Source organism: Scyliorhinus torazame, chromosome 1 (assembly GCF_047496885.1).
Source record: "Scyliorhinus torazame isolate Kashiwa2021f chromosome 1, sScyTor2.1, whole genome shotgun sequence".
NCBI classification, from domain to species: domain Eukaryota; kingdom Metazoa; phylum Chordata; class Chondrichthyes; order Carcharhiniformes; family Scyliorhinidae; genus Scyliorhinus; species Scyliorhinus torazame.
The window spans coordinates 162,153,671-162,168,632 of NC_092707.1; the positions used below are offsets into that span (position 1 = coordinate 162,153,671).

The 14,962-nt window shown below is 40.1% G+C and overlaps 1 protein-coding gene across 3 annotated transcripts in view; it reads left to right on the forward strand.

Moving 5' to 3' along the window:
• LOC140415881 (trafficking protein particle complex subunit 3) overlaps nucleotides 1–14,962 on the forward strand; it is a 37,994-nt gene that overhangs the window by 11,964 nt on the left and 11,068 nt on the right. For 2 of the 3 annotated variants that reach the window (XM_072501089.1, XM_072501091.1), the window contains exons 2-4: nucleotides 3,965–4,062; nucleotides 9,717–9,816; nucleotides 14,309–14,491. In XM_072501089.1, coding sequence (XP_072357190.1) covers nucleotides 3,965–4,062; nucleotides 9,717–9,816; nucleotides 14,309–14,491 — 381 coding nt within the window. Of the gene's footprint in view, nucleotides 1–125; nucleotides 170–3,964; nucleotides 4,063–9,716; nucleotides 9,817–14,308; nucleotides 14,492–14,962 lie in introns of those variants that run through there. The other variant, XM_072501090.1, reaches the window with a different exon arrangement.

Genomic DNA, 14,962 nt, shown 5'->3' on the forward strand with positions numbered 1-14,962 from the left:
TGGATAATACATTCTTTTGATGTGTACTTCATTGTGTACAAGTTTTGCTTTATGTGTGATGTCACTAAATTTCGATTCTGTCTTTTTCCTGTCTCCTCTACCTAACGCACTCATTCTGTAGTACTGGTATTTGCCATTCATTTCACCTTCTGCATCTCTGCATCTCATGGTAGGTGTTAGGAATATTAATCTCTTTGAAAATGGGTTTGCCGCAATGCATGTTTTCATTTTGCTTTCTGATTTGCTTCATGGCTATTCCTGTGCAATTTAAGAGTCTCCTTAAAATTATGAAATGTGAAATGAAATTTGTAATCTGAGTTCAAAACCTGATTTGTTTTACAATATCTGCAAAACTATTTAAGATTATCGCAATCAATTATTTGAAGTTTTGCTGCAGGAATTAAGAAAATACATTTGGTTAATTTTGATTGAAATTGTTGCATCAAAGCTTGACTAGGACATGTCTGGCATTATAGAAACTCATTTCTTATTTAAGGAGAGTTTAAAAAATCATGTGCATATTCCTTGTCAGGATCCTGTTGCAATGGTCATGTGCATTTATTTCTAGACACCTTGGGGAAAGATAAGATTGGGTTTGGCTATGATCACCTATTCTTCTCTCCTCTCTTTCTCCCCCTCCCCACCACCCCCGCCAATAACTTATCAGCGTTTACACACATAAAGAATAGCCATGCGGAAGAGGTGCAAGTCAGCTCACACCTGTAGAACTTGCATTTGCAACTTCAGGTCTGATAGCTGGAGATTATTTTTTTCCTACTCTTGAGGCCCCATTATCCTAAAACCATTGGATGTGCGAGTAGGGTATAAGAAGCCAGAGGAACGTGCATTAGATCCTACCATCTAAGTGTGTAGCATGATTATCGATGGTTTTCTGGTGTTTGTCTGATTGTTACAATGAGCAATTTCCCAGTTTTTCTAAAATTGACGACTGTTTTTGTTTTCTGTTTTATTGCCTCCCACAGAAGTTAAAATTACTGGTAATTGGAAGAAATGTTTCACCTGGCTGCAAAATCTAATGCCATGTGAGGAATCTTTTCACAGTTTCCCTTTTGTATGTGCGGATAGGAATGCAATCCTGACTGTCAGGTTACCCAAAAGCTCACTGGGTTTTGAGTGCATAGCTGAGTTAATTGAACCAGGGAGATCCTATGATTCCTGGTTTGTGCTGGGTTAATTAATGTCAGCCATTAGGCACTACAGTTGGGTGAGAGGGGAAAGTATTGGGCAGGTTTCCTACACCACATTGTTTTTCAACTCCTTGGTGAGGATTGGATTAGAATTCCCAGTGATGTCCCATGATTAATTAGCCTTCCCCTGCTTAATATTGAGACTCGTTAGCACCAGGAAATTGTATCATGGCAGGAAGGGGGTGAAGTGAAATATGAACCGCAATGCTGCATTTAGCTTTTGTTTGCTGCACTTCAGCTCTTTGTGATGATCATTTAAAACATAACAATGAGTTTATTAAATAATGCTGCAACATGCAAACATTTATAACAGTGACCCATTCTATGATCTCATTGATCTAATATGGTTATCAGTTGAAGCACTCAGCAGGGGAATAAAATGGTGATCACACTGAAATTGTGGCAATCCTGCTACTGATCTGTACTAATCATTTGATTTGTCTTTCAGTTTTGGTACTTATCAATGTTCATCAGATGAGATGTATTTGAGTTTAAAAATGAACCTTCAAAGTCACTCCATTTAAAATTCCCTCTTGCATAAAAAAACAATAATTGTGCATATTTTATTATAATTGCATCCTACAACGCTTTTCCTATCATACTTTGTTGATAACATCATAGTCCACTGACTCGGCATCCACATTCATTCCCATGAAATACAGGTATACATGTTATCTCGTACACAAAAACAATGTTAAAATTCGGCAGAAAATATTAATGCATCCTTATTTTGCTGGAAAGCTACTTGAAGATTAAATTTCTAAGACACTTTTACTATGGGCAATTCCTTTTGTAATAATTGAGTCATTTTACCTGGAATATTTAACTTCCAGCAGCCATGAAACTGGAATACTATTTTTGAAATTATATTCTGATTGTGTTAAAATAATAGATATATAAAATTTTATACTGTAGGTCTCAAAGGCCAATCATCCTTAAATCGCTCCAGTCTTTTGCACTAACCTGCATTGGTGTGCTGTGGTGGTAACCAACAGTAGATCAAATTGCTTGACCTGAACACTTATTCTTTGCAGAAATGAATTAAAAATGCATAGAATTTTGGCCAATCATTGCCATTCTTTTTTTTTCTGTGCTGAGTAAGCACTATGGCGATGTCAAGGTTAACAATCCATTCAATAACTACAGCTGACAGTGAATGGCTGTGATGCCACCAGGAATGGATCTCTCAGAACAGAAATTCAGTATGTGGCGATAGTCTGGCAAAGATGACCGCAGTCACAATTTGAGCTGTTCCTCATGTTCTATTTGTGAAGCAAGTGAAACATCTTCCTTGGCCCATCTTCAAGTGGTTGAAGATTGGCCAGACCTTCCCTCGAAGGTTGAAACATAGGACTCGGCCTCTCAGGTCAGTTATCAGGTTACAGTTGTTGATGTTTACAGTCAAGCAGGAGATGTGCCATTGAGAGGTAGGGTGGTCACATTTGTAGGTGTGACATGTCTTCCACGGGGGGGGGCTATGGGATTTCAGATGAGTGTGTAGGATTCTTTTGAGGCTTCCTGTATCAATGGGAGTGCTTAGGTGGCTGTGGTGGTGTTCAGACTATGGAGATCAGAATGTGCAACGTGTGCTAGCACAGGAAGCTTCTCGACTACGTTTGTCTCATCGTCCTAGAAGTAAATTTCATGACTTCCTGGAGGTGGATATCTACCATGGTTGTGAGACAGTTCCTGATGGATTGAACTAGTGACATTTTTCCATTTTGTAAAAAAATTAAAATTTAGAGTACCCAATTCATTTTTTCCAATTTAAGGGGCAATTTAGCGTGACCAATCCACCTAGCCTGCACATCTTTCAGTTGTGGGGGCGAAACCCACGCAAACACGGGGAGAATGTGCAAACTTCACAGACCGTGACCCAGAGCCGGGATGACATTTTTCCATTTTGATCCTGAGCTAAGCTTCATGACTTACAGCCTTTCTATCACTAAGATTATGTACTTCAGCCTCCACAGCATTGTTGGCCTTTGCCTCAATCTCAGACTGCCTCCTGCTGAAACCCTTCTTTGATCCCAAAAACTTGATTAGACCATCATCCAGGAAATAGCACAAGAAGAACAGGCCAATAAATTTTGAGGTGTAGGAATTAAGCAGACAGCATGGAATCAGGACAGCGACTGAGGAAAACTACGCTAAGTCAAAAGATGAAAAATTGAGTAAATAGTACGGTGCATATCCATCAAAAATTGAAATTTATAAGTGTGATTCATGCATTTGTTTAATGGAAAATACACGTGACACAATGGCAGTGATTTATGCAGTATTGTCGCAATTTACTGATGCATGAATGTTGTTAACAAGGCTCACTTGTGATACTCACTTAGTAAACAATAGTATAACTGACCTATAGTTTGACGCGAGGCAATGATGTAACTACAGGCATTAGACAATATCTTACACCAGTAGAGAAATCCAAAAAGGAAACAGAAAATGAAAATTGTGTCTTTATTTTGTATTTAGTCAACACTGTTTCCCATCTCCCCATTCCTGTCTGTTTATTCTGTTGGTTAGAGGTGACCTGACACATGACTGTACCCAATGTGTTCCTTGTAATTGATGTAATAATTGGTTCAGTTGGTCAAGGAGTCGTGAAAAATGCAGTCAATATTGCTACTTGTTAGACAAGCTCCTGATGGTCATGGTGGTCAACAAACTTTGGATTTTTTTAGGGTAAGAGCCATAGAGGTTGTTGATGCGGTTCTTGGTGTTTCTGAATGTTTTGCTCAATTTCTCAACAGAATTCAGAGCTATTTACTCTGACCTATGGAGCTCTAGTTACTCAACTGTGCAAAGATTATGAAAATGATGAAGATGTCAATAAGCAGTTGGATAAAATGTAAGTATTTGAAAACTTAAGTCACTATACATTGGGCCAACAGTTCCCTTTGTACTTGCCAGACTTAGTTAATCTTCCCTTTCTGATGTTAATGCTTTAACTTCAGCACTGAATCTTTTCTGTTATTGATAACAAAAACAAGTATAGTTTGTTAGAATTAGGTTAACATGTAATTTGTAAACCTGTGGAAAATCTTGCTGTGCATGAAACAGTATACAGCTTTATTATTTTTCAGAATTGCTATACTTTGGACAATGCATGGAGTTTCTCCCTCACTTGAGAACATGAAAAATTATACATTGAATTTTTAAATTATTAACTATAGATTATGGAAGTGTTACAAATGTTACATTACGGCGCAGGGTATTTCAACATTTAGGTTTTCATTAAGTCACATTCTCCAAGGGAAGTGTTAAGATTATATTTGTGACTAGCGGCCAAGAGCCAGTGTATAAAGCTATGTAAATATACCATCTTGCCATGTATATATCTTGCTCAGGGAGAATTTGTGCTATTTTGTTACCGGGGTGGGGGTGTGTGATTGTTTGTAAGGGGAAAAAAGTTGTGTTGTTAAAAACCTTAATAAAAAAATATTTTTAAAAAAGATTATATTTGTGACTCATCCCACCTGTCATAATGTCTGTGCTTTTATGATAGGTAGTTAGGTCCACTTGGATAAATATTATATCCCATGTCCCAGAAGTAAATGTATGATGTCCTTTCTGCAGTACTTCAGTCTGTTGGCTTCAGACTGAACTAATTTGTTAACTCGGTGTTGATGTATCTTAGTACAAAGTAGGACATGTCATCTGAATCATGTAGACATAAAACTCACTTGTGTACGTTGTCTTTTCAGTACAGCTGTTTGACTGATACCTTTGAACTGAATCGCGGATACATTTGAGCGTTCAAGGAAATGTCACCCTACCTTAATGGATAATAGAAAGTGGCAGGAAGTCATTGCCCAAGTTTTGGGTGATTTACCAAGGGTTACAGCATAGAACATAGAAAATACAGCACAGAACAGGCCCTTCGGCCCACGATGTTGTGCCGAACCTTTATCCTAGATGAATCATAGATTATCATTGAATTTACAGTGCAGAAGGAGGCCATTCGGCCCTTTGAGTCTGCACCGGCTCTTGGAAAGAGCACCCTACCCAAACTCAACACCTTCACCCAACACCAAGGGCAATTTGGACATTAAGGGCAATTTATCATTGGCCAATTCACCTAACCCGCACATCTTTGGATTGTGGGAGGAAACCGGAGCACCCGGAGGAAACCCACGCAGACACGGGGAGGACGTGCAGACTCCGCACAGTCAGTGACCCAAGCCGGAATCGAACCTGGGACCCTGGAGCTGTGAAGCAATTGTGCTATCCACAATGCTACCGTGCTGCCCTTGAGAACAAATAAATCTACACTATATCATTTAACCGTAATCCATGTACCTATCCAATAGCTGCTTGAAGGTCCCTAATGTTTCCGACTCAACTACTTCCACAGGCAGTGCATTCCATGCCCCCACTACTCTCTGGGTAAAGAACCTACCTCTGATATCCCTCCTATATCTTCCACCTTTCACCTTAAATTTATGTCCCCTTGTAATGGTTTGTTCCACCCGGGGAAAAAGTCTCTGACTGTCTACTCTATCTATTCCCCTGATCATCTTATAAACCTCTATCAAGTCGCCCCTCATCCTTCTCCGTTCTAATGAGAAAAGGCCTAGCACCCTCAACCTTTCCTCGTAAGACCTACTCTCCATTCCAGGCAACATCCTGGTAAATCTTCTTTGCACCTTTTCCAAAGCTTCCACATCCTTCCTAAAATGAGGCGACCAGAACTGTACACAGTACTCCAAATGTGGCCTTACCAAAGTTTTGTACAGCTGCATCATCACCTCACGGCTCTTAAATTAAATCCCTCTGTTAATGAACGCGAGCACACCATAGGCCTTCTTCACAGCTCTATCCACTTGAGTGGCAACTTTCAAAGATGTATGAACATAGACCCCAAGATCTCTCTGCTCCTCCACATTGCCAAGAACTCTACCGTTAACCCTGTATTCCGCATTCATATTTGTCCTTCCAAAATGGACAACCTCACACTTTTCAGGGTTAAACTCCATCTGCCACTTCTCAGCCCAGCTCTGCATCCTATCTATGTCTCTTTGCAGCCGACAACAGCCCTCCTTACTATCCACAACTCCACCAATCTTCGTATCGTCTGCAAATTTACTGACCCACCCTTCAACTCCCTCATCCAAGTCATTAATGAAAATCACAAACAGCAGAGGACCCAGAACTGATCCCTGCGGTACGCCACTGGTAACTGGGATCCAGGCTGAATATTTGCCATCCACCACCACTCTCTGACTTCTATCGGTTAGCCAGTTCGTTATCCAACTGGCCAAATTTCCCACTATCCCATGCCTCCTTACTTTCTGCATAAGCCTACCATGGGGAACTTTATCAAATGCCTTACTAAAATCCATGTACACTACATCCACTGCTTTACCTTCATCCACATGCTTGGTCACCTCCTCAAAGAATTCAATAAGATTTGTAAGGCAAGACCTACCCCTCACACATCCGTGCTGACTATCCCTAATCAAGCAGTGTCTTTCCAGATGCTCAGAAATCCTATCCTTCAGTACCCTTTCCATTACTTTGCCTACGACCGAAGTAAGACTAACTGGCCTGTAATTCCCAGGGTTTTCCCTAGTCCCTTTTTTGAACAGGGGCATGACATTCGCCACTCTCCAATCCCCTGGTACCACCCCTGTTGACAGTGAGGACGAAAAGATCATTGCCAACGGCTCTGCAATTTCATCTCTTGCTTCCCATAGAATCCTTGGATATATCCCGTCAGGCCCGGGGGACTTGTCTATCCTCAAGTTTTTCAAAATGCCCAACACATCTTCCTTCCTAACAAGTATTTCCTCGAGCTTACCAATCTGTTTCACACTGTCCTCTCCAACAATATCGCCCCTCTCATTAGTAAATACAGAAGAAAAGTACTCGTTCAAGATCTCTCCTATCTCTTCAGACTCAATACACAATCTCCCGCTACTGTCCTTGATCGGACCTACCCTCGCTCTAGTCATTCTCATATTTCTCACATGTGTAAAAGGCCTTGGGGTTTTCCTTGATCCTACCCGCCAAAGATTGTTCATGCCCTCTCTTAGCTCTCCTAATCCCTTTCTTCAGTTCCCTCCTGGCTATCTTGTATCCCTCCAATGCCCTGTCTGAACCTTGTTTCCTCAGCCTTACATAAGTCACCTTTTTCCTCTTAACAAGACATTCAACCTCTCTTGTCAACCATGGTTCCCTCACTCGACCATCTCTTCCCTGCCTGACAGGGACATACATATCAAGGACACGTAGCACCTGTTCCTTGAACAAGTTCCACATTTCACTCGTGTCCTTCCCTGCCAGCCTATGTTCCCAACTTATGCACTTCAATTCTTGTCTGACAACATCGTATTTACCCTTCCCCCAATTGTAAACCTTGCCCTGTTGCACGTACCTATCCCTCTCCATTACTAAAGTGAAAGTTACAGAATTGTGGTCACTATCTCCAAAATGCTCCCCCACTAACAAATCTATCACTTGCCCTGGCTCATTACCCAGTACTAAATCCAATATTGCCCCTCCTCTGGTCGGACAATCTACATACTGCGTTAGAAAAGCTTCCTGGACACACTGCACAAACACCACCCCATCCAAACTATTTGATCTAAAGAGTTTCCACTCAATATTTGGGAAGTTAAAGTCGCCCATGACTACTACCCTATGACTTCTGCACCTTTCCAAAATCTGTTTCCCAATCTGTTCCTCCACATCTCTGCTACTATTGGGGGGCCTATAGAAAACTCCTAACAAGGTGACTGCTCCTTTCCTATTTCTGACTTCAACCCATACTACCTCAGTAGGCTGATACTCCTCGAACTGCCTTTCTGCAGCTGTTATACTATCTCTAATTAATAATGCCACCCCCCCCACCTCTTTTACCACCCTCCCTAATCTTATTGAAACATCTATAACCAGGGACCTCCAACAACCATTTCTGCCCCTCTTCTATCCAAGTTTCCGTGATGGCCACCACATCGTAGTCCCAAGTACCAATCCATGCCTTAAGTTCACCCACCTTATTCCTGATGCTTCTTGCGTTGAAGTATACACACTTCAACCCCTCTCCGTGCCTGCAAGTACTCTCCTTTGTCAGTGTTCCCTTCCCCACTGCCTCATTACACGCTTTGGCGTCCTGAATATCGGAATGGGATATTCACCTAAACATGGAATGAAAACCAGTGGAACAGAAATTACATTAGCCAAATTTAATCTTTCTAGGGTTGAGAGATTACTTTGTCAGGATTGGTGTTGACTGCATGAAGGATCTCAGTTTTGGCCTCTGAAAATTTGATGAATATTGCAAAAGTGAGTCCTACTGTATAAAACACTATTGGTGAACAAAGGTTGTTTTTGTTATACAGTAGGTTAATTTCCCCAATCGGAAACATTTGACCTCACATTGTGAAAAGTCTGATCCCAGATTCCCCTAGCACGCTCTCCCTTCCCCTTTTGTTGTTCCTATGAAATAATTTTTTAATACCTGCCTACTGGTCTTCATAAGACTTCAAATGTATTTGAAGTGGCAGCACGGTAGCATAGTGGCTAGCACAGTTGCTTCACAGCTCCAGGGTCCCAGGTTCGATTCCCCGCTGGGTCACTGTCTGTGCGGAGTCTGCACGTTCTCCCTGTGTCTGCATGCGTTTCCTCCAGGTGCTCCGGTTTCCTCCCACAGTCCAAAGATGTGTGGGTTATGTGGATTGGCCATACTAAATTGCCCTTAGTGTCCAAAAAATGTTAAGTGGGAGTTACGGGGATAGGGTAGATAAGTGGGCTTCATTGTAAGGGCCGGTGCAGATTCGATGGGCCGAATGGCTTCCTTCTGCACTGTAAATTCTATGAAGTGATTTTTCTTTAAAATTCATACATGCATCATATTTGCACTTGAACAATTTTGAAATTTTGTTTGCAGTTTAGCATGAAAGTGAAGGCAGCTGACTCTGGGTGAGAGCAATTTAAATTGGTGATGAGTTTGGGATCGTGCAAAACACATGTTTTAAATTACCAAAAACTCACCATTTAAAATCCCAACATCACTGTTTCATTTCTGATTGATTGGGAAACTAAGATGAATGTTGAAGATGCAACACAATATGTTTGAAGAGATAAATTGGGATGCAGTGATTACATAAGGTTTAGATTATTTTTTAATTGAAGGAAAGTGAAAAGGGAATGGAAATCTTCATTCCATTCATTTCAACAAAGCTAATTGCATGCGACATAGGTTTTGATAATTCTGAATACCATACTGTCATATACATTATGCTCATGGCATACATTCTGTCTGTTGATTTGTGTTGCAAATAGCAATTATATCTTTTGACAATGTAAATGTTGTAAATTGTTTTTCCCTGTATCTAATTAGTATTTTGTAATAAATAAAGCATAATCTTCTCTAGTGTTTACAAAGGATGCTAGGCAATGTGTAAACATTTAGTTTGAAGAGAATGTATACATGACTTTTTGATAGCCATTGTTTTCTGTTAAATTAACAATGTTGGTTGACCTTGTGTTCCAAAATAGGGGGTACAACATTGGTGTCAGACTGATCGAAGATTTTTTGGCTCGTTCTAATGTTGGAAGATGCCATGATTTCCGTGAAACTGCAGACGTAATTGCAAAGGTAAATTAAAAATTTGGCATGAATTAACTCAAATTAAATGTACTTTCAAGTTATATGTTCAACTTTATGCAACAGGTGCTGCTTAAATTGAGTGGAGTATGAAATGAGAACTAGTTTTTGTTTCGTATTGATAGTACTTGGGAAAAATAAAACTGGTCTAAAATCATACTGTTTGTTATGGGCGAGGCTTTTCAGAACCCCAAAATGTATCATGGAGTTCAACCAACCTCTCTCTTTACTGGATTTGTTGTTTTTCCAAGCACACGGCTTTTTTCCCTAGGTGTGGGATTACAATTATGGACACGGGGGTTTTTAAATACAGAACACTGTTTATTCCATGAACTCAACTTAACATCTTAAATAAACATTGGATCTCTTAACACCCCTTACTTCAAAGTTAACTCAGAAAATATTGCAACAATAAATAATTCCTTAAAATGTTCCTTCAAACTTCCAACACCTTTAAACAGGTTAAAGGATATATATATTTTCTGTAGAATGGCAGAGACTGTCGCAAATGATTTTCTACTTTTAAACTGCTCTCATCAAAACCAGCCAGGCACTTTTTAGCTGCTCTCAGCAAACCAAACTGCAAAACTTGCAGCTCTCTGGAAACACACAGACACTGCTTTTAAACTGAAACTAAAAACCTGCAAAATGGCTGAACTGAGATGAGCTCCACCACACTCTGACATCACTGTTTTCTTAAAGGTACATTGCTTACACATCCATTTCTTAAAGGCACTCTTGCATGACACTGTTACAGACACTATTTGTAATATCCAGTAACGTTGAAGGTCCTTTCTCTCAATCTTCTGCGTGTTCCTGAACCAATCTTAGCGGCACGGTTACTCCAATAATTCTTCCTTGGCCATGCATGGAGGAATCTTTCAGAGTCCTAAAATATACAGGGGTCTATTTAACCAAGGAACATCTTGCCTGCATTTTGCCTTGTGAATTACTGCGAAAGCAGCCTTTTCTGCCTGCAGAAACTTCTCCCTGACACTGACTCCAAGGTGTGTTTTCTCTCTCTCTCTGTGACAGTAAGTCTGCAGAAGCAAAAACGTCTGCCTCAAACATAGTGTTCAGGTGTTGAATCTGTCACGTGCATATCAATAGCACTCGACCTGGGCCTCTGGTTCCCATGGTAACTAGGGAAGCTGGTTGTTGGGCAGGAATTGTAAGAGATCACATGCCTCTCTTCACAACTGTATTTTACCTTAAATTAAAGAGACAAATAATTACCATCTTATAAAACATTGGATTCATAACAGAATTCCAAACTGGCTAGAATTTGCTATCTCATAGATACATAGCAGATAGGAGCAGGAGGCGGCCTTTTGGCCCTTTTGAGCCTGCTCAGCCATTTATCACGATCTTGGCTGATCATCCAACTCAATAGCCTCATCCTGCTTTCTCCCCATAGCCTATGGTCCCATTCTCTCCAAGTGCTATATCTTGAATATATTAAATGTTTTAGCATCAACTACTTCCTGTGGTAATGAATTCCACAGGCTCACCACTTTCTGGGTGAAGAAATGTCTCCTCATCTCTGTCCGAAATGGTTTACCCTGAATCCTCAGACTGTGACCCCTGGTTCTGGGCACACCCATCATTGGGAACATCTTCCCTGCATCTAGTCTAATCCTGTTCAAATTTTATAAATCTCTGAGATCCCCCCCCCCCCCCACCCCATTCTTCTGAACTCCGGTGAGAACAATCCTAACCTAGTCAATCTCTCCTCACATGACAGTCCTGCCATCCCTGGAATCAATCTGGTAAACCTTCGCTGCACTCTCTCTCGAGAGCAAGAACATTCTTCCTCAGAAAAGGAGACCAAAACTGCACACAATATTTTAGGTGTGGCCTCACCAAGGCCCTGTATAATTGCAGCAACATCTGCAGACTTTGCGATGTTACATTTTGTTCCCTCATTCAAATCATTAATATATATTGTGACTAGCTGGGGTTCTAGCACCAATCCCTGTGGCACCCCACTAGTTACTGCCTGTCAATTTGAAAAGGATCCATTAATTCCTACTCTTTGTTTCCTCTCTGCCAACCAGTTTTCTATCCACCTCAGTACACATCTTCCAATCCCTAATTTTGCACAATAATCTCTCATGCGGGACTTTTGTCAAACTCCTTCTGAAAATCCAAATATACCACATTGACTGGCTCCCCTTGTCAATTGTACTGGTACATCTTCAAAGAATTCCAACAGATTTGTCAAGCATGATTTCCCCATCATAAATCCATGCTGACTCTTGACTGATCCTGCTACTGCTTTCTAAATGTTACGCTATAAATTCCTTGATAACGGATTCAAGAATTTTCCCCACTACTGATGTTGGGCTTACTGGTCTATAATTCCCTGCTTTCTCTCTATCTCCCTTTTTGAATATTGGAGTGACATGAGCTACCCTACATAACAAACACAATGTTGTAATAACTATAATTTGGATTATTTTGCTTTCTAAAGTAGCTGGATTACCAAAATGGTAATATTCAAATTGGATTTCCATTTCGCAACCTTGTGATTAATTGTATAACATCCTGTCACATGGTCATAACAATAATAATTGTTTATTGTCACAAGTAGGCTTCAATGAAGTTACTGTGAAAAGCCCCTAGTCGCCACATTCCGGCCCCTGTTCCGGGAGGAAGGTACGGGAATTGAACCCGTGCTGCTGATCTTGTTCTGCATTGCAAGCCAGCTGTTTAGCCCACTGTGCTAAACCAGCCCATTGTGCAACTGATGCAGGATTTTAGATATATTGGATTATAAACATTTGGTAATTTAAGTGTTAAAAGCCTGGGTTAGAACGTGTTTGTCACGTTTTTATAAATCTTGGTTTGCAAGACCATAAAACAGCAGAATTAGACCATTCAGCCCATCGAGTCTGCTCTGCCATTCAATCATGGCTGATAGGTTTCTCATCCCCATTGTCCTGTCTTCTCCTTGATAACCCCTGATCCCCTTATTAATCAAGAACCTATCCAACTCTGTCTTAAAGACATTCAGTGATTTGGCCTCTACAGTTGAAACAGCTTTTTGAAGACATCCAGCTCGAGTCTGGAGGGGTTCGAACAGGAGCCAAAGGTGTTCTGGAAAGCAAGTATTGCTCTGTGTCATTGGGATGTAGGATGGATTGACAGCTGTATGTTTCTTTCTTGTTGTTTAATTGGAAATAGAGATAGTACTTAAGAATTTTGTATTTACTGTATTTAGTAATATAGTGTAAGGATAATTGTAAGCTATTTTCAGGTGTGTGGTTAAAGATTTTTAATACTCTGTTAATAGTTTTGTTTTAAAAATACCAAATCCTTATTTTTTGATGTAATCTTTCCTGGAGCGAAGTGTTCTTTCCCCACAGTTTTGCAAGATAAATTAAAATATTGGGGTTTTGGTCCAGTATCCGAGCCACTTGGGGTCTGGTCTGGGGTTGTAATAATTGACATGGATATAAAGGGTTTTAAAATTTGACTCGCAGAGGATGAATTGTTGGAGGAGTTCTAAAAAGTTCTTCCATATTCCAGTATTCCTGCATGGGCCAAATTTGCTCAGCTTCCAGGTTTGTTTTTTTGGCAGCAACTTCCAAAGCAATCTGATTATTATGTAGGTCGGTTACTTCTCTGGTTATTTGTTCACTGTCATTGTGAAAATTATTGGGCCAAATCTTGTGGTCAGCTGTGAGAAAACTTCACTGCACTAACAGTTGCCCATATGTTTCTCACGGGTCCTTCGCAGAATCATAGACTTGTTACTTCACCAGTTTTTTGTTTTTTTTGCTGATCGGGTGATCAAAAATGGGTAATACAAGAAGAATCTTGAGTGAAGACTTTTTCTAATCCAGAGTCTGATTCAGCAGAAGATTCGCTCGGCCAATTCCTGGGATGGGGTTGTCTTATGAAGAAAAGTTCAGGTTGGGCCTATACTCATTGGAGTTTAGAAAAATGAGAGGTGATATTTTTGAAGCATATGAGATGCTGAGGTGGCTTGACAGGGTAGATGTTGAGAGAATGTTCCTCATGAAGGATTTTTGATCTAGAAGGAAGTTGAGGAATGAGGGGGCCAAACTTCTAAAATGAAACTTTCTGGGCAGAGAATTGTTTTTGACAGTAATTATCGTTTACCAAGCTGTTAAAAATTCCCTTCGCATCGAAAGATTGAGCTCGAACTCTGGCTTTTTTTCATGGATAAGGACCCCAAATTCACATTGTTGCATGTATTTTAATGCTGAGGAACTTTCACAGCCTTTGGAAGAGCTTGTGAGCAAAGGGACTGGAACTTCTGGATTCTGACATTTAATTGTGCATGTACATGATGTGCATGCTTCAGAGATTCCTGTCACATTTACTCCCATTATAATGGAGAGCTGCTAGTTTCACTGTTATTTTTCTTGCAGACTAAGCCTTTATTTTATTAATGGTATAAGGTAGTTAAATTGATTTTGCTTTGCATTTTTAACAACATTATTTTAATTCACAGGTTGCTTTTAAAATGTATCTGGGTATAACTCCCAGTGTGACCAATTGGAGTGCAGCTGGCGATGAATTTTCTTTGATTCTGGAAAATAATCCACTCGTGGACTTTGTGGAATTGCCCGACAACCATTCCAGTTTGATCTACTCCAATCTACTCTGTGGAGTTCTGAGAGGTGCATTGGAAATGGTGAGATTGTGAAATACTCTTTTAGTTGAACAAAACAAAATGCATTAAACTGAAATCAAATGAAAGGGGCGACAGCCCCTGATTGGGCATGTTGTCTATTTATATTATTTTAAGAAAAACAATAATCGATAAATGAAACAAAAGTAGCAGGGGTAACAGCCTCTGGTAGGGCAAGCATTGTGATATATTTGGGCATTAACACTATAATTTTCATCTAGAAAATTCTGCTTCGCACATGGGTTAGTTTCAGTAATTAACCTATTACTATCATCATCATTATTATTGGTATCTGTCTCTCTTGGACTGAAAATCCATAATATATATCCAAATGAGAACAGTCTACTCAGTAGCAAATGTTTCATCGTAAGTTAATGACAATTTAAATGTGTGTGTGTACTGCACTGGAGTGCTGCTTTGGGCTATATTATTAAGTTTGGTGAGTGAGGGAGTTTCTGATTTAGTTTGAGTTAA